Here is a 21,211-nt window from a genome sequence, read left to right on the forward strand (position 1 = left end):
GTCAAATCTTGGCTATAATGGAACTTTCTACAGGAGCTAATTTGTCCTTGGAGCTGGAGTCACCGTGCAAATCGATAGCGACAGAAGAAGATAGGACAGAGGCAGAGTGCATGAAATTGAAGGGCAGGATTAAGCCTCCGTGACCTAAACTAGATTGACAGATAATGCTGTTGAAGAAAGTATATTAAAAAAAAGTATTTTTGGTACCTGTGACCTGCGTCCTCGGTCCACATACGTGCAGATGGGGTTATACGCTCCCGTCCCGCAAACGTACAGGTGAGTGCGGTTCCACGGCTCAATCAGACGGATGAAGTTGCCGCATTCGCCCTGAGGAACGACAATCAACACGGATTCAGGAGGATGAAAAACAAACAACAGAGATTGGCACACATTCAAATCAGTACCAAATAAAAACAAATCTGTATACCTCACAGTTTTAAGATAAATTTAAAGTACCAATGATTGTCACACACACATTAGGTGTGGTGAATTTTGTCCTCTGCATCCGACCCATCCCCTTGATCACCCCCTGGGAAGTGAGGGGAGCAGTGGGCAGCAGCTGTGCAGCGCCCGGGAATCATTTATGGTGATTTAACCCCCAATTCCAACCCTTGATGCTGAGTGCCAAGCAGGGAGGCAAGGGTCCCATTTTTTTATAGTCTTTGGTATGACTCGGCCGGGGTTTGAACTCACAACCTACCGATCTCAGGACAGACACTCAAACCACTAGGCCACTGAGTATATTTATGCTAAACAACAGAAATGTAAAAAAATAATACAAGTGCATCGAAATTAATTTAGGTTTTTTGGTCATTTTTCTGAGGCGAATCAGTGGAATCAGGTAACTATGCCTCGCTGTGACATACTTCACTTGCTGCTATGCAAAAAAAGACATGGGCAGGATTTTAATATGAGCTTGGAATAATTACAAACTAGGAAGCAACACCACACAAAAATTTGCAACACACAAATATTTCCTCCTTAAAAGTCCTTTAAAAGAGACCTGCACTTTCTTTGGAACAATGCCTATCATTCACAATCATTATGAAAGACAAAAAGACCATTGACTGATTGACTGAAACTTTTATTAGTAGATTGAAAAGTTTAGTACATATTCCGTTCAAATGACCACTAAATGGTAACAGCCGAATAAGTTTTTCAACTTGTTTAAGTCGGGGTCCACGTTAATCAATTCATGGTAAAGTTTTTTGTTTATTTTCGCTTTTCGACATATACAAGTTGGCTAAGGGCTTTACGGTGGCAGAGGGGTTAGTGCGTCTGCCTCACAATACAAAGTTCCTGCAGTCATGGGTTCAAATCAAGGCTCGGGATCTTTCTGTGTGGAGTTTGCATGTTCTCCCCGTGAATGCGTGGGTTCCCTCCGGGTACTACGGCTTCCTCCCACTTCCAAAGACATGCACCTGGGGATAGGTTGATTGGCAACACTAAATTGGCCCTAGTGTGTGAATGTGAGTGTGAATGTTGTCGGTCTATCTGTGTTGGCCCTGCGATGAGGTGGCGACTTGTCCAGGGTGTACCCCGCCTTCTGCCCGATTGTAGCTGAGATAGGCGCCAGCGCCCCCCGCAACCCCAAAAGGGAATAAGCGGTAGAAAATGGATCGAAAAAAACAAAACAAATTGGCTTATTCTTGGTGACTAGCAATGCAGCTAATAAGACTAATCAATTCTACCTTTAAATCACTTAAAATGTATTCAAAAACCGTCAAGAATACTAGATTTACGATCCGTAACCTGTATAATAACCAAACTGTACATTGTTATTGTAAGAGCGAACACTGAGGAACTCTTCTTCTAGTGTAGTAACACATCGGGATGCTTTGGTATGAGCTGTAAAAGCTAACTACAGCAAGAGACAAGCTCGCTTTTATGTGTAATGCAGAACACTGCGATAAGACACCAATCTGTACTGACCGAAAAACATGAACAATCATAATATAGTGGCTGTAAAGTATTAGCCCACATTTCATGTTTTGTTTTTATACATCTAGCCAGACAGCGTATGCGTATAAAGTGTGATTCACTTGACGGACAGTTGTATGTTTGGTCCAGCTGGTCAGGGAGGTTTTTTCCGGTTTCTTTGGGTTAAGCACGCCATTTATGTTGAAATAGCTTGTCTCCAAATACCACATTTTGCAGCTTCGTTTCCCTTTCACCTCACTCTCTCGGCTTCCGTATGCTCCAACGTCTTCTCTTCCTTCGTGCTCGCTTCTAGAAGCAGTAGTTAAATCTCCGTATGTTTAGCTTCAAAAAAATAAAATTGTGAATCTTCATTTGTCCAAAAATAGTTGCCTTCATTGTGTGTTACCAAGTCTGCCATGATTAGAAGACACAAATTACTTTTCATCCGGAAGTACGAACACATTTGATGCCATAAGTCAGACATGCGCTGCTATGGAAACGGAAATTAATGTGCCGAGGAATTAGTTCCGGCTGTGCCTAAAATGACCAACATATGATGAATATTGAAAGACATTGGGGTACTCCAGCTTCTTCCCACTTCCAAAGACATGCACCTGGGGATAGGTTGATTGGCAACACTAAATTGGCCCAACTGTGTGAATGTGAGTGTGAATGTTGTTTGTCTATCTGTGTTGGCCCTGCGATGAGGTGGTGACTTGTCCAGGGTGTACGCCGCCTTCCACCCGATTGTAGCTGAGATAAGCACCATCGCCCCCTGTGACCCCAAATGGAATAAGCGGTAGTAAAATGGATGGATGGATGTTATAAACAGGTCTATTACTTGCAGCATGTATACAAAACATTGGAGGGTTTTGAAGTTTTTTTTTTAAAGGGCTTTAAATGCTGACGATGACTCCTATTAGTCGCATCTTCCAAGTGTTTTTTTTAATCATCTTTAAAATCTTTAAAAAAAAGACATGCATGTTCTTGTTTCTCAACTTTTACAAAAAGTGCAGTTCCTCTTTAAAGTCACGCACCCGAAAAAGAGTTAATGTTCGTATGAGTCTGAACATGTTTTACTTAAGAACGCCGCTACCGCGTTTCATCAACTGTCCTCTTTGTGATCTAGTAATCCATAGGCCAATAATAATCCACTCAAAAAAAGGAAGTAAAAAAATAATCCATAACAATAATCCGCTGATAGGTCTCTAGTTGATGATGCCCGACGGCACTCCATTGCACCGCATTTGAGTCGTATTAAAACACATCTTGCTTCAGTCTCCCGTCCAAAGGCAAAACCCAGTAGCTAAATTTTGGTCAAAACTGAGCTGATAATAATTTTGGAGTTCCTAGGTGATATGCTTTACATTAGTGTATGCGATATTGTAATTTGTTCCGTAAGTAAGCTGTTACGCGTGTGGCAGGACCTAGCAACTACCACATAACCGCGTAGATACAACAGAAAAACCTAGTATCTCAAGGGACCAATCGGAGCTTCTTTGTCAGTCGCCTTATTGTCTTTAATGAGACATTTGCACGAATGGGGGCCGACGGTCAACCTGATTATGTGATATTATGGCACGAGGGGATATTTGGAAGATTGGCCCAGGACGTTGCAAGCACCTTCATTAAATGTATTGTTCTTATTCTTCCCTTTGCATACTCTTTTGGGCAGATAACTGTGGAGGTCAAAATAAAAACTGGACACTGTACACGGCTCTTGCCCAATGTGCAAACGCAGAATGGGGCCCACCCGAGATTGTAATAAAACATCTGGAGAAAGGGCACACGTTCATGAGAGCAGATTCAATCCATGGCTCAATCGGCAAGAAAATGAAAGCTCAAGAAAACATCTATAGGTTTGATGACTTTGTAGATCTTTGTAAGACAGCATCAAAATAGATTGGTTTTCCTTTGTTTTCTCAAAATCAGCTAGAAGTGAGTTACTAGGTTCTGCCTTTGGACGGGAGAAGTGCAGACCCACCGAACATGCAAATTGATGGTATTGATATATATTTCATGTGATATATCATGTAATAGGTCTGTGCTATGCACATGAATGAATGCCATAAATAAATATTATTTCCAGTTTAGTGTTATTGTAATGAATAGAAACAGTGATGGATATGTGTGGTCTTTTTTAAAAATGATGACACAACAACTGCAATGCACCTTGTACTGCAAACAGACTTTTTAAGACTTAAAGGGGAACATTATCACAATTTCATAAGGGTTAAAACCAATAAAAATCAGTTCCCAGTGGCTTATTTTATTTTTTGAAGTTTTTTTCAAAATTTGACCCATCCCGGAATATCCCTAAAAAAAGCTTTAAAGTGCCTGATTTTCGCTATCTGTGAAGCAATCGTCCATTTTCCTGTGACATCATCCAGTGATGCCAATACGGGTAGCACAACAAGATATAGTGACATTAGCTCGGATTCAGACTCGGATTTCAGCGGCTTAAGCGATTCAACAGATTACGCATATATTGAAACGGATGGTTGGAGTATGGAGGCAGATAGCGAAAACAAAATTGAAGAAGAAACTGCAGCTATTGAGCGAATAGCTATTGACGCTATTCGGCCATGTTTGCCTTAGCATCGCCGGTAAAATGTGCAGAACAACGATCGGAAGTTTCACATCTTGTGACACTGGATCAACTTAAATCCATCGATTGGTAAGTTTTTGTTTGGCATTAAATGTGGGTGGAGGGAAACGCTGGATGTAAATATAGTTTCAAATGTACATACAGCTAGCCTAAATAGCATGTTAGCATCGATTAGCTGGCAGTCATGCCGCGACCAAATATGTCTGATTAGCACATAAGTCAACAACATCAACAAAACTCACCTTTGTGATTTAGTTGACTTTATCGTTGGAAATGCATCTGCAGGTTATCCATACATCTCTGTGCCATGTCTGCCTTAGCACCGCCAGTAAAATGTGCAGACACTCCGGCATATTCAATGGGGGTCTGGCGGCAGATTTCTTTGACTTTATCGTTGGAAATGCATTTGCTTTGAGTGTCGCATGATATCCACACAATCTTGCTATATCTGTAGTAGCATAGCTTTCGTCGGTAAAGTGTGCGGACCAAATGACTGACCATTTCGTCGGCTTTCCCCACACCCTCGTATTTTGAACAAATTTCGTCCAATTTCTTGCCACTTTCGCATCTTTGGGCCAGTGGTGCAACTTGAATCCCTCCCTATTAGTGTTGTTACACCCTCCGACAACACACCGACAAGGCATGATGTCTCCAAGCTTCCAGAAAATAGTCGAAAAAACGGAAAATAACAGAGCTGAGACGCGGTGTTTGTAATGTGTTTGAGAAAATGCCGACTTTATTACCTAGGTGACGTCACGTTCTGACATCATCGCCCTGAGGGCGATAAATAGAAAGACGTTTAATTTGCCAAAATTCACCCATTTAGAGTTCGGAAATCTGTTACTAAATATATGGTCTTTTTTCTGCAACATCAAACTATATATTGACGCTTACATAGGTCTGGTGATAATTTTTCCAAGATGGCGCTGCTGTAGTGGCTGCTTTAGGCAGGAGCTCTGTGCTCTTGTATCACCCTTTTGTGTTTCCCTCTTGTTTTCATGTGTTATATTTTTTTGCCTTTTGGTCCGGGACCCTTTGGGACTGTGTGACAAGGGGTGGCACTTTCGTGACCTCTGTGGTGCTTTTTTTGTGGACTTCTGGATCTGCCTCCCGGCAGCCTTTTGGCCATAGAGACCAGCTGCTGGGTGTCTGCCACACCGGAGTCTGTTTGGAGGGACTGGAGGAGATGCGGATGAGGGGACAGGGCTGCGGAGCTAGCACTGAGCGCTGGGACGTAGACGCTTCTCGGTGTCTCGACTGGGTGAGCAGGTGTCGGACACCTCAGTCACCTTGGACGTATCCTCGCTCATCCATGCGGACTGGACACTGGCCGAGAGTGGAGTCGCCTGTCTTGGTTGCTTTGTTGGGTCAGCTTCTGTCTCTGGCCATGCTCCCTCCTCCCCAGCGGACAATGGCGTGGAACACCGCAGAGGCCACCACAGTGTATATGTTTCTTTTACTTTTTATTCATAGCTGTATGTAGAAGTGTCTGGTTGTATCTGCTGCTTTAATGTCTTTAATGTCCTCTGTGTTCTTTGATGTTTGATGTTTCCCTCTTACACACATGTAAGAGGGATGTGTACTATGGCTATGAGTTGTTGTTTTTTTTGTTTTTTTCCCTTGGCCTCAGTCTGCACCCCCACTCCAGGGCCCAGGCTAAGACCGACTTTTTAATTTTTTTAATTTTTTATTTTATTTTAATCTTCTATTCCCCCCCCCCCCCCGCCCCCTTGTTTACCTGTATGTCATCTTTTTTGTAAGGGGCGCTGGAAGCCGGCAGACCCGTCAGCGATCCCGTTCTGTCTCCCTGTAATGTTACCATGAATTGATTAACGTGGACCCCGACTTAAACAAGTTGAAAAACTTGTTCGGGTGTTACCATTTAGTGGTCAATTGTACGGAATATGTACTGTACTGTGCAATCTACTAATAAAAGTATCAATCAATCAATCAATCATTCAAAAGTTTGTCTAATCTTGAATGGGATTGTGCTGAAAATTGTAATTTTCCTGAAGGAACTCTCCTGACGGAATAAATAAAGTACTATCTAATCTAATCTAATCTATCTAATGTTCCCCTTTAAAAAGCAGGTTCTGATAAAAGACTTCCCTGTTGTGAGATGTTAGATGATGCTGGTGGTGTACAACCTCTTGGGCTAGTAAAAATGGTAGTAAAACACATTTTTTTTACATCTTTATTTACACCAAATACATATACCGTATTTCCTTGAATTGCCGCCGGTGCGCTAATTAATTTAAAACCTCTTCTCACTCCTGGGCTTACCAAAGGCATGCGGAAAAGTAAGCATGCGCTAATTATTTTCAAACATCTTCTCACTCCGGCACTTACCGATGACATGCAGTAAACATTTAAGTGTGATGTAAGCTTGGACCTTAAATCCTACTGAATAGCTCTTAATCTTCTTCCCTTTATGCGATTTCAAATTACCGGTATTGAAATCAGCTTTCTCCATTTTGAAAATTATGACAGGGGATGTGTCACTCGCGACGTCACAAGTTTGACCAGGCGGTAATACTAAGCATGCGCTAATTATTTTGCGAAGCGAGTTTGACCCGGCAGTAATTCAAAGCAGGCGCATACTATATGCCCTTCGGCAATTCAAGGAAATACGGTAGTAGCGATAAGGGTACCAATGAATACTGGTATAAATAAGGAATGTCAATATTGATAAAATCCTAACGATAACCATCACTAACACAAAGTCTTACCCCTGATTTCATCAGGAAGCGTCAAGGCTGCATTGCGTAACTGCCACGCAGGCAGACTCCGTCTGTTTTTATTCAAGTCAATGAGCATCCATCCAATAATACGCAGAGCTTTTATTTTTGACGTTTGCTGCAACACGGCGGATCTATTCCGGTAAAATCTGCTTGTGTTGGACAGGAAGTCATGCACAAACACAAAAAAAAAGGATTTGGTTTACTCTCAAGATGAAATAGTCCGTCTTCAAGGCGGATCGTATTTTACACTTTTAAACGTCCTAATGGGCAGGGACGGATATGAAGTCATTTTGTAAAAGATTTTCGGACGCAATTTCACCTTGTTGACACAAATGCTGATTCTGTAGGTCCAAAATTAAAGAATATTATACAGGAATATCTCGGGCAGCTATCTGCACTTATGGGGTTCTGTGTCAAATACCAGCTGATACGGGGGCCGGGGAGGCGGGGGCTCAATTTGTGGGAATTGTGTGTGTTTACAATGCTCGCCAGGGATGATATTACTGTTGTGTTGTTGCTTGCTACAAAAAGTAAAGTTGTTGTCCTTCCTTCCTTCCATCCATCCATCCATCCATCCATCCATCCATCCATCCATCCATCCATCCATTTCTACCGCTTATTCCCTTTAGGGTCGCGGGGGGCGCTGATGCCTATCTCAGCTACAATCGGGCGGAAAGCGGAGTACACCCTGGACAAGTCGCCACCTCATCGCAGGGCCAAGTCGTCGTCCTGCATAGCAAAAATGTTGTCATTTTGACAAGTCAAGTCAAGTCAAGTCAATGCGGTCACAAATGCGCTTGCCTGTGGGCATTGATGCATGGCAAAGCTCAAGACATTCCACGGTGTTTACGTCAGTGTTTACTTTTTCATATGATTATGCGCCGATTTGCGAGCTCTCGTAAAAGTCTGCGCTATTTCTCCGCACGGCGACCTGCAACAGAACCGCAGTGGGGATTGCCGGACGGCAGATGCCGCTACCGTGACGCATCCAGGGGTTAGTACGGGTGGTCAGCAACCGGCAGCACTAGAGCCGCATGTGACTGTTTAGCGCCGCCCTCGTGGCACCCTGGACCTCTTTCAGAGATGTGTGAAAATGGAAAAAGATGAAGAAAAAAAAATAATTTTTGTTTAAGTGTATTTTTTGTATGAGGACAAACATGGCATAAGCCTTCCTAATTGTAAGAAAGCCCACTGTTTGTACTAAACATGATTCACTAAGGAGAGTATTTGCAACTCAGTATTCTTCTTCCTCCAAACACGACCAGTTGAGTTTATACCAAAAAGTTCTATTTTGGTTTCATCTGACCACATGACATTCTCCCATTCCTCTGCTGTATCATCCATGTATCCATTTTGGTATAAACTCAACTCGTCGTGTTTGGAGGAAGAAGAATACTGAGTTTCATCCCAAGAACACCACACCTACTGTGAAGCATGGTGGTGGAAACATCATGCTTTGGGGCTGCTTTTCTACTAAGGGGAAAGGACGATTGATCCGTGTTAAGGAAAGAATGAATGGGGCCATGTATCGTGAGATTTTGAGCCAAAACCTCCTTCCATCAGTGAGAGCTTTGAATGGTTGACCAAATACTTATTTTCACCATAATTTAAAAATAAATTCTTTAAAATTCCTACAATGTGAATTCCTGGATATTTTTTTTCACATTCTGTCTCTCACAGTTGAAGTGTACCTATGATGAAAATTACAGACCTCTGTCATCATTTTAAGTGGGAGAACTTGCACAATCGGTGGCTGACTAAATACGTTTTTGCCCCACTGTACTTGCATGTCTCATGAGACATTATCTGTATGTAATATTGGCTGCATTTGTCATAGTTGTTTGTGTACCAGACCTCAGCAAATGTTACCCAGCTTGCAAAGATTTTAAGTTTATAAGAAGACAGCCTGTCGTTTCCTTTAACTTCGACACACACATCTATACCTTTGGCCACTCTAAGACAGTAATTTCAAAAATTATCGCACCTTCTGAGAAACCTCCATTTATTATTGATTTCCAATGTTGCAAAAATGTGTAGAATAAAAACTAAAATACAACATTTCTGTCAGCGAAGATTTGCGTTTGCCTTTGATAGTAGGCAAATATAGCTAATACAGACACTTACATCATGTGTGGTCCCTTCATCATAACACTTATATAAGGCTTTTATTTTTTTGCGCCTCCAGACAGATTTCTTTTGGCTTTTTGGCCCAATATGGCTTTGTCAACATTTTGGGTTGCAGACCACTGGGTTAGGAGATCACCTGCAACACGCTCACCAATAGTACACACAATTGTATAGTTTGCACATGCTGTTTAGCGTGTGGTATTTGGATTTTCGTAGATTAGGCCCTTAGTGCGAAGCATGTATCGGCCACTTGGCAATGTAGCACATGACAAAGCAATACAAAATAATAACGATACTGGTCATATGAGGCCTCATGATTGACACCTACTGACAGGTGTGTCTCCTGGCTGTCAATCACGGACAGGAGTGTGGATCAGCGCTGAAACCGAAATAAATACAAAACACAGGAAGCCTAGGAAAACTAAACAAATAACCCCAAAACGCTGCAGAGCGTGGCAGTGTTACTGGGCCCTTTGACTGTTTTTATGTGTCTCAGCTAACTGACAGGTGGTGAAAAAGAAAGGGGGCTTTAAAAACAAAAATGGTACCATGGGTGGGGGATGAGACATTTTTGCACATCATAGCAACACAACAGATGCATTACTTGCATGTTTCTTCAGACGAGTGTGTGTATGCGCATTATTTGGCTTACAGTTGTGCTCCCCCACAGAGGAGCACAGCGGCAATGATTGTCTTTGACCTCACCGCCTGCACCGACATCCCCTCTGAATTGCCTCCGAATTGTCATCATCTGTCTACCTCTAAAGAGCAGGTGAAGATTGCCAGGTTGTCTACCTGTAATGCAATGATGTTTCTTTGCTTACTGATGAAATGTCAAACACACACACACACACACACACACACACACACACACACACACACACACACACACACACACACACACACACACACACACACACACACACACACACACACACACACACACACACACACACACACACACACACACACACACACACACACACACACACACACACACACTCGAACAAGCCCACGTGATCGCACAGATGGAGGCCGATACCAAGTAGCCAGAGGCAGAGGAAAGCGACGGGTCAGTGAGCGCACACAAATGAACATTCCAGTTGAATAAACAGCAGCCTGCACTCCGCTAGCAGGGAGGAGCGGGATTATTAGCCTAGTCTTGTCCCCCCCCACCCCCCAACCCACCATTATCCACCTCGCAGATGAAAAGTGTGTGTGGGCGTGTGGACTACCTCAAAGCCAAGGATCTGCTTTTTGTATGCATTTCAATGATTAACTTCCATGCTACACATAGTGAGGCAGGATTAGTGTGTTTGCATGTGCTGATTACACTTCAGAGAGCTCTGTGAGCTTTTAAAGGCTAACACTTTTTTACTTTTTCTTTTCTCCTTTGGACGGGACAATTTGAAATAATTACATGATAATTAATTGGCTCCCTGTGCAAGCTGAGGTACCTCAGAGCAATATTTTATCCTGACACTTTATTCACGATCCAAAGGAACCAAACATACTATGATCTTAAAAAAGCACAACAGATGTTAAAACGTATCTGATAATCTGGATAATTGAATTTAGGACCACATCAAGAATGGATATTCTATTTTTCAGCCAGCATTTGATCTCACTTTAAAGGCCTACTGAAACCCACTACTACACACCACAAAGTCTGATAGTTTATATATCAATGATGAAATATTAACATTGCGACACATGCCAATCCTTTTTAGTTTACTAAATAGCAATTTTAAATTTCCCGGGACTTTTTTCTTGAAAACGTCGCGTAATGATGACGTGTACGGGCTGTTATGAATATGAGCGCTGCACACACACACAGCTAAAAGTCGTCTGCTTTAACGGCATAATTACACAGTATTTTGGAGATCTGTTTTGCTGAATCTTTTGCAATTTGTTCAATTAATATTGGAAAAGTCAAAGTAGAAAAATGGAGTTGGGACGCTTTAGCCTTTAGCCACACAAACACACGGTGATTCCTTGTTTAAAATTCACGGAGGTGAAACTTTCCTATGGATCAGAGCGGACATGGATCCCGACTACATGTCAACCAGCTGGTTTCGGTGAGAAACTTGTGGTTAAAAAGTTGCCACTTACTGGATATCAGTTAAACTTCTGCCTCCCGTACAGCTGCCGTCGACTTTCCCAAGACACTGCGCGTCAACACCCGGCCGTGGACGTACACTTTCGACTATCAGGTACTGTTAAACTCACTAAAACACTAGCAACACAATAGAAGGATAAGGGATTTCCCAGAATTATCCTAGTAAATGTCTCTAAAAACATATGAATCCGTCTCAATGCAACGCAATCTTTTTTTTTTTCTAGTCAATATCCTCAAACACAAATCTTTCATCCTCGCTCAAATAATGGGGAAATTGCCGTTTTCTCGGTCGGAATAGCTGTATTTGTTGGAGGCTCCCATTAAAAACAATGTGAATATGTGAGGAGCCATCACACGGGTGACGTCATCGTCTGCGACTTCCGGTAGAGGCAGGGCTTTTCTCCAGTTGCGAACTTTATCGTGGATGTTCTCTATTAAATCTTTTCAGCAAAAATATCGCAATATCGCAAAATGATCAAGTATGACACATAGAATGGACCTGCTATCCCCGTTTAAATAAGAAAATCTCATTTCAGTAGGCCTGTAAAGCATAGTTAAGGTACATGCCTTCTGTATTACCACACCCTATGATGACTATATAGCAATGGCACATTCTCAGGATCTGTTCCTTGATAGCAGTTATTTGTAATCAGCAATCAATGCTGCTGCTACTGTCATGGAGGACGAGAGTGAGACAGTGAAGTGGCACTTAGGAAGAAGCCCAGACTCTTGTTGATGACGGCGGTGCAGTAAGCAGTATTGAATTGAATCATTTGTGAGATGTCAATGAGTTTTCAGCCAAACGGCCTGTTGTAAAGTACTTTAGTTATTGGACAAAGACAATAAATGTATATATTACATTAATTATTTATACATACTGTAAAGCATGTATGTGTCAAAAAACTCCAAGGATGAAGAATTAGACATACTGTCATAACTAGGGGTATCCCGACTCAATATTATTATTGGATATTGGTCTGATATCATAATAAAACAAATATGTGATGATATATGCTTGCATGTAAAATGTGTGTATAATGTACACAAACAGTCATACAGCGAGTTTACTTGTGCAAAGCTGGACAGCCAGTTAACATCTAAGGCAGGGGTCGGCAACCTTTACCACTTAAAAAGCCATTTTGACCCGTTTCACAGAATAAAGAAGACAATGGGAGCCGCAACCATTTTCGCGAATATCTGCTGGTGGTCACCCAGGGGCGTGCTATGAAGCCATTGCCTTTGACGCCTTCTACATTATGTGCAAACTGCTTGCCAGTCCAGCAACATGTTGTATGTGGCTTCCACAGATACACGTACGAGATTGCAAGGCATACTGGGTGATACAAGTTACACTGAAGGTTGTTATATAAAGAACTCTAACACTCTTACTAATATGTGCCACACTGTGAACCCACACCAAACAAGAATGACAAACACATTTCGGGAGAACATCCTCTAGCACCAATGGCAACAGTGGAGGGTAAATGTCACATAAGAAGATAGAAAAAAAGAAGAAGCTTATAGACTACGTCGTTGGTATGGACTACAAAGCCGGACGTGGACACATTTTTAGGACTTATGCAGATCCCAAATACAGATCAGCAGGTACCAGCAGGTAAGAAAAGTTGCTTTTGCATATACTTTTGCAAAACAAAACGCCAGATAATGTGTCTTACCTTATACATACACCATAATAATACACGTATGTTGAAGCACAGTACAATCCATCAAGCGGTGCGGCTTCATAGCTTACCAAAGTCGTACTGAAACATGCCATGTGTAATGTTCTATATTTTCAATGGAACATATACAATTTTAGTGTTATTTACTTGAGTCATATTGCAGTCTAGGCGCATCTCTTATGTGTGACTGCCATCTACTGGCCACTCTTAGAATTTCACCATGTATCAAATAAAATAGCTTTGAGGTCGGTAAGCACAACCAAAATGTTTCCATACATTAGGCACACCGGGTTATAAACCGCACTGTTGAGTTATGAGAAAATGAAAGGATTTTAAGTGCGCCTTATAGTCCGAAAAATATGATACATGTCCACCAATAAGCACTTGTGGTTGGTCTTATCTTGTATTTTAACAACAAGCTAAATTCATACAGAGTCCCAATATAAAGTGTTTATGAGTGATAGTGAATCAAATCTATTTGTGACAGTCCAGATTTTTTACACGAAAAGCTATTGTACTAACAATACCAAGTGGTGGTGTATTTTTATTTATTAATGTTATTTAACATTTTAACTATCGTGTGTTAAATTTGGGGTGTTTCATGACTTTTTGAACTGGTTGTTTTCTATCATTTGAATATAACCAAAGCACTATCACACAATGCATTATCGAGTCATATCAAACATCAGGGGAGGCTCAGCAGCTTGAAATAAATAAAGAAAAACATCTATTTTTAACAGTGTTAAGCAAACTGCACTTATGTCCAAGAGAAAATGAAGTAGGTTTTAGTCCCTGCGGTGAGTAAATAATTTGTGCTGAACAGAAATACACACATATGCAATTAGGCTACAATGGAATGTTATTCTCTGAGGGGTTAGAGACACACTTGAAAAAGTCCTGATCTAAAACAATCGTCAAAGTAAAAAGATAATTGTATATTTATAAAATACTCACATTGGTGTCTTTTCCAGACAGGACACATTCAGACTTCCTCTGCGGGGCAACAGGCCAGTGGATCTTGAAAAAAAACAAAAAATAGTTAAAAAAAATAGACAGGCTGAGCATCAGTACTTAAGTTTATTGCTTTTGCAGGACAAGCCTTACAATGAGAGGCTCCTTGTTGATGTCGTGCAGATCCAGAGACAGGATATAATCTTTGCTGCCCACATACATGCGGTCGTGGTCTTCGTCCATGCGAAGAATTCTATAGTCGCTGGAGTTTAGCAAAAAGGAGAAGTGGTGAGCGGTGCCGGTCGACTTTAACTCTGTCAAGAGGAAAGAGGGAAAAAAAATGGTTTTGTTCAAGCTGCGGTGGTAGGAAAACAGTGTAAAATTGGGAAACACAAATCACAGACGTGATCGTATATAAGGCTGCTCCATTGTGGCGCCAAATTCTGGATTTATCCACTGGTTTGTACCGTTAGGGCAACAGGGTTATCTTTACGATGCCAAACCTCCCGCAAGATACAAATAGAGTAGCAAACCTTCAGAATATCCAAAGTGAATTTGCACAATACTATTCCTTATTATTACTTTTTATGACACAATGCAACTGCTAGCTGCTCTTCTGGTGATTACAAAAATCATTCTGCACCTCTACTGTACTAAAAGACAATGAAGTTCAACTACCGGTATTTAAACAATAAATATACTTAAATATTGAACTACTTTTAAATAACGACAATGCAATTCAACTACCGGTATTTAAGAAATAAACATGCTTAAATATTGAACTAATTTTATGTTAAATATTTTATCATCATGTACCATTTCGAAAACAACAATGAATCGGATATAACGTAACATGAAAAAAAATGGTTGCTGCTATTTTTTTTTTTTTTTTTAGCAATTGAGTAATACATCAATTAGGGTTTCTATAAGTTACACTCATTACATGATTAATCAAAGCAAAATAATATGTATCTAAGCTGTTTTCTAATACATTAAATTATTATTAATTTGAAAGTACCATTGAGTACTTTAATTGTAAAGTTCTTTTATTTTGAAATATTATTGAGTATGAGATTTGAGTACCAATTGAATATTTTGTGCCAGAATGATGTAAGTTGTAGAGTGTATGAAGTGTTTTAGGAGCATAGGAAGTGTTTATAAGTTTGTGTGAAATCTGTGCTTTATGAAGACTTTTAATACACATAATAAAAAATAAGATAAAATAGTGTCCCTATTTCTCGGAAATTCACATGCCACAAATAGACAGCCATTCAGCCAGGAGGTTATGTAATCGCCAGGGTTTGTCTGTTAGTTACTAAGTAACTTAACTCAATTAGATACAGGAAGATTTGGGAATGTCACAAACGGGATAAGAAACAAGTGATTAGATTTTTTTCCCAATACATTACATTGTTTACATTACGAGGCTAAACCTCTCTGTGTGTGTATGTCAGTGTCTCCGCCTCCACCCACAGAGACAAAGAAAGTGGATGACCAACAAGAAGCTTCACTTTGTTCGGAAGCGAGACACAAATAAAAAACAAACATGCACGGACATGAAAATGTCATTTATACCTCCATTAAATACTAAGACATGTATTCGCTGGGTTTTTTTTGTTTAAAAAGTTATGGACACAATGTGATGAAACTTTCAGGAAATGTCAGAAATGGCATAAGGAACAAGAGATTTGGTTTTGGGGCAGATCGGGATCACCGTATGTATAGGATTTGTTTTTAAAGGTTTTTTTTCCTATTGGGACAATTGGGCCTGGTGGAGGTCCGCGCTCTGATTACTTTTATAGTTTTTATAGCGATTAAATGACACTTTTTTATTTGACGAGCTGAAGGCTCAAAATAAAACCTGAAAATCACACCGCCGTGCATACAAGTCAAGAAAACTCATAATGACCATTAGTTTGGTTCTCTTCTGTCTTTTCTATGACATCAATCCCGCATGGCTGCTGTGACTGATTCATTCATCATTCATAACATCATTCTTTCAAAACGCTGTGATTCTGGCTTTGCTGCGCCTGCTTTCCAACTTTGTCATGCTGTGATGCCAACGACAGTTCCAGCTATAATCTTCAGCTGCAAATTCTCAGTTTCCACAGCAGCTTGCTAACATTGCGACATCCGCCCTCCTTGGATAATTGAGGATATGAAAACCAGCTTTTTCTTCTGGTCCGCCCAGTGCCTCCCAAGCTTTTCAGCAAACACGGACAATCTTCTTCTCCTATTCAAAGTGTTCTTGGGAAAGGAGACCTTGAGAAAGGAAATTCTATTTGCAGAGAAGAGCAGAGGAGCTGCTCATGTTCCTGTTGAGTGGGAGCAGACAAACACTCCTGCTGATCTCTGGAACTCACCGACGAGGAATACGCAGCCACAAACACTCTACTCCAAGAGGAGATGCCAGAACATCTGACTGCTTTACTTGCAATAAAAATACACATGGTCTTCTCCACTTGCAAAGGACTTCATCAAATAGTGACAATAGCGTGTATAGTGCCAGGAAGCCTAAAGGCTTCTCAGCTGCTGCTGTTGGTGTTGTTGGAAGTAGTGTTGTCCCGATACCATTATGTTGGTACCAGTACCGGTACCAAATGTATTTCGATACTTTTCTCAATAAAAGGGGACCACAAAAAATTACATTATTTTTTTTATTTTTTTTACCAACAAATCTTACGGTACATCAAACATATGTTTCTTATTGCAAGTTTGTTCTTAAATAAAATAGTGAACATACAAGACAACTTGCATTGTAAAAGCTTCTCAGCTGCTGCTGTTGGTGTTGTTGGAAGTAGTGTTGTCCCAATACCAATATTTTGGTACCTGTACCGGTACCAAATGTATTTTGATACTTTGATACTTTTCTAAATAAAAGGGGACCACAAAAAATTACATTATTGTTTTTTGTTTTTTTTACCCAAAAATCTTACGGTACATCAAACATATGTTTCTTATTGAAAGTTTGTCCTTAAATAAAATAGTGAACATACAAGACAACTTGCATTTTAGTATTAAGTAAACAAACAAAGGCTCCTAATTTAGTCTGCTGGCATATGCAGTAAAATATTGTGTCATTTTCCATTCTATAGTTTTGTCAAAATTATTAAGGACAAGTGGTAGAAAATAAATTATTTGTTACAATTTGATGAGCGCATGGTGATGAACGGAGGTGTCGGCCCCAAGATGCCAAAGACGGGAGCAAGCAGGAGTGAAGGTAGGAACTAGATTTAATAATAAAACACAACAAAACACTGGACAAAGGAAAAGAAAAGGCGTGGTGCCTCACGGAAAGCTAAATGCTACTTGTAGCAAGGGTAGAGTTCAAAAGTCCGTAAGCAGCGCGAGCTGAGCGCGCGGAAAGCTAAGTTAAAACTTAGCTGAGTGAAAACAATGAGAGATAACAATCGTAACTGTTGCATGAGCAAACGAAACAGCCAGGATGAACTAAGATAACAGGTGGGCTTAAATACAGAGAACGTAATAACGAACCGGTGTGTGGACGGAGCGTGCAGGAGGAGCAAATTAAGTTGTCATGGTGATGAATGTAAACAAGGAAGTGCGCTAGCAAAGGGATCGGCAGAGTCCATAACATAAAAGGAAAATACAAAAAGGGACTAAACATACTACAGATGTGTGATCCGGAAGCCGGATCACAACATTATTAATCTACATGTTCAATAACTGTTAATATCCGCTTACTTTCTATTTTAACATGTTCTATCTACACTTATGTTTAAATTAAATATTAACTTATTCTTTTGTTGTTTGATACTTTACATTAGTTTTTGGATGACACCATAAATTTGGGTATCAATCCGATACCAGTACCGGGGGGGGGGACCGGTACTTTTTTAGAGGCGGTATGGTACCGAATATGATTCATTAGTATATCGCAGTACTGTACTTGTATCAGTATACTGTACAACCCTAGTTGGAAAGTAAAACTAATCTTTACTGGATGCTGCTAGCTAACCAGAACCAATTTTATTTTGCATTGAGCACACACAAACGCAGGCACGCACACACACACAGTTGTAAAAGGGAAAAGTGGTGCAAAATGGCGAGCAATTCTCGGCCGCTTAGCCTGTGAAACTTTGTAAGAGTTTTGTAGTGCGCTCCTGTCTCACTCTTTGTCAAATACACAACTAAATAGTCAACTGTTGTTGGTCTTTGCCTGGTAGGGATGTGACCCGACTCTTCTGCACGGCTCTTTAAAGTCAACCATGACAATTGCAGTTGTTTTTACTCGTGTATTGTCAATGAATGAGAATATGTTGCAGAAGTCATTTGATTTCAGAATTTCAATTAAGTCAATAAAGACTCAATTCAATTTTTGATTAGAGCGTGAACTAATAATTAACAATATTTAATTTTTTTTCCCATTTTCCAAGTTAAAGTGATTTTTTTGTGTGTGTGCAATAACTTTAGTCATCAAAATGATTAAGAAATACATTTTTGAAATATTTCACTTAGTGGGTAATGATGACCATAAGGGGTTTGGTAGGTTCTGCAGCCGAACCACTTGACAGCCACAGACAAAGTGTAGGTGCATGATGCACAGTGTACGCGCATGGGACGTAGAATTGGGTAATGTCTTCTTTCACATAATACAAAGGTGATGTGCAATATGCAAACCGTAAACATGCGTAATCAAAGCATAATCCTCCCCCTGCCCATTTGTGTTACTTTGCGGTACCTCCCACTGGCCGTGCATCTTGTGCATGTCTAAACGTCGCCCGCTAAGGCAAAGATTGTGGATGACTGACAAAAGTAGTCACTCTCTTCATTTAATTTTGCTATGAAATACAGAACGAACTCAATTGTACACTTTTTGAAAGCAAGAGACACAATAAAACAAACACACACAGACACAGATATTTATAAATGCCTGCAAAATTATTCAGTTCATTTTAATTTATAGTTCGATTAATTGACTTTTGACTATTGGCAAGGCCTAATAGAAAATAGAATACTTTCCTGAGCATGTTTATCAAGTTAAAACGTAGTATTGTGACAACTCTAGTTCCTTTGAACATCTGTATAATTTTCACAGATTTCATCATATTTAAAATAACGTTCATGAATCACTGCTAGCTACTACAGTACATCACATTCAAATGAAATATGGCTTTCTTTCCACCTTGCGAGTCCCTAAAAAATTGCCATTATGCAAGTTATAAACATACTAATGTGGTTTATTCAAAATAGGACCATTTTCCCAAAGCTGTCCAGAGCCTTATGGCATATTGTGTTAATGATGTTTGGCCATGTGTGTGATATGAAACCATAAAAAAGCAATAAAAAAATATATCACGCACCCATGGAGAGCTGCATATTTCTGATAGCTAAATGCTTTGTAAAGACCGAGGAGTGCCTAGGGTGTAACAAAAAGAAGTGCGTCCGGTGTGTTTGCACATGTCTACTGTATATTAAATTGCAATATACTGTAGATGCTGCAATATGCTGTAGATCTGTGGATGTCAAATTAAGTCATCCTTGTTTGGCACTTCATAAAATTCTTTATGTGAATATCCTCTTATTACAATGCCAGCAGAAAAATGGAAGACAATGACTGTAAAATGTTCATAACACAATGTTGGAATGGCTGACAGACATGCTGTACAACGCCTGCAAACAGCAGACGTGCCTTAACACAAATTATGCCTGCGGCGTGGTTAAATACCAACAATGCTACGACTGCAGTTCTCCACCCTTATCGCTTGTAATTCCTGGGGATGTTACAGAGTTTCACTGCTCGTCTTGGGTTTGAACAGACAATCCAGCCTTGATATTTTATGAAAAACCAAAAGTTCAACTGCTAAATTAGACAATTACAGCATGTTTCTCTACAAACCACAGCACCTGTTGTATGTTACTGTTTCCCAGCAAGGACTTTGTAATTATTAGCAGACAAATTGAAGCCAAATGTTCTTATTTTATGAAGTTAGTCTTTTGTTTCACAGCCTTGGTGAATATGATTTGTGTTGGAGAAATATGTTCCTTATTACTTTCTCACAACAGACTTGCAGCATGTTCACCTGCTGGATGTGCTGAGGTTACTAACAGATCATGTACAGTATTTTCTCGCACGCCTCAGAAGCGTACGGACGTATTGCCAAGCATAAGTCAGAACTTGAAAAACCCTCCTACTTCTTGGTGAAATAAGTAAACAAACTACGGCAAGTGAAAAATACAAAAGCTGTGAGAATAGTGACGAATCGTTACACTTCCAGAAAAGACATGCTGGCGTCTAAAGAAATGTCTTCTTGTTATGCTCCCCAATATCTCGCTTCTTATCCCTGCACACCAGCGTGAGTGTCTGCTGAAAGATGAAAGGGGATTTAGGGGAGGATGCAGGTTGCAGGGATCCAACATACTTGTCCAGGCATCTGTGGCATGTCGGCTTCTCACTGGCCTGATGTCAAGGCGTGGCACCGCTGTGCTGCGGCTTGTCTGCTGCCGTACAAGCACACATGTCTGCCTAAATAAAATAAGCTCAGCACGTGTCTTGTTTGTTTTATGCAAAACTTTCCGAGCTGGTAAAACTGATCTAGTTTGTATGTCTGCAATAAATCCTATTTTCTGACACTACAATTATGTTACAACTATCAACACATCAAACAAATACAAACAACACAATCTGAAGTAACCACAGGCACGTCTGAGGCTGAAACAAATGGAGTTATAGTTTTATGCCTTAATTTTGAGGTCCTAAAGGCAGAATTTGAACACAGAAAAATATATTTTGCAAGCATATACATTGCTATTTTGAGAATAAATTAACCTTGTAAAATCTAAATTGTTTGAGGAAATATTTACCGTCTTTTTTGGATTATAAATCGCTCCGGAGTATACGTCAGACCGGCCGAAAATGCATAATAAAGAAGGGAAAAAACATATAAATGTCGCACTGGAGTATAAGTCGCATTTTGGGGGGACATTTATTTGATAAAATCCAACACCAAGAATAGACATTTGAAAGGCAATTTAAAATAATAAAGAATAGTCAACAACAGGCTGAATAAGTGTATGTTATATGAGGCATAAATAACCAACT

General features: G+C 40.2%; 1 protein-coding gene across 4 annotated transcripts in view; it reads right to left on the reverse strand.

Annotated features, from left to right (window-relative positions):
• The window catches only part of sema3fa (sema domain, immunoglobulin domain (Ig), short basic domain, secreted, (semaphorin) 3Fa), a 141,365-nt gene that overhangs the window by 49,984 nt on the left and 70,170 nt on the right, over positions 1–21,211 (reverse strand). For all 4 annotated transcript variants that reach the window (XM_061874635.1, XM_061874633.1, XM_061874636.1 and 1 more), the window contains exons 3-5: positions 14,302–14,462; positions 14,152–14,214; positions 208–327 (exon numbers count right to left, since the gene is read on the reverse strand). In XM_061874635.1, the coding sequence (XP_061730619.1) occupies positions 208–327; positions 14,152–14,214; positions 14,302–14,462 (344 nt within the window). The remainder of the gene's footprint in view (positions 1–207; positions 328–14,151; positions 14,215–14,301; positions 14,463–21,211) is intronic.

Source organism: Nerophis ophidion, linkage group LG16 (genome assembly GCF_033978795.1).
Source record: "Nerophis ophidion isolate RoL-2023_Sa linkage group LG16, RoL_Noph_v1.0, whole genome shotgun sequence".
NCBI lineage: Eukaryota > Metazoa > Chordata > Actinopteri > Syngnathiformes > Syngnathidae > Nerophis > Nerophis ophidion.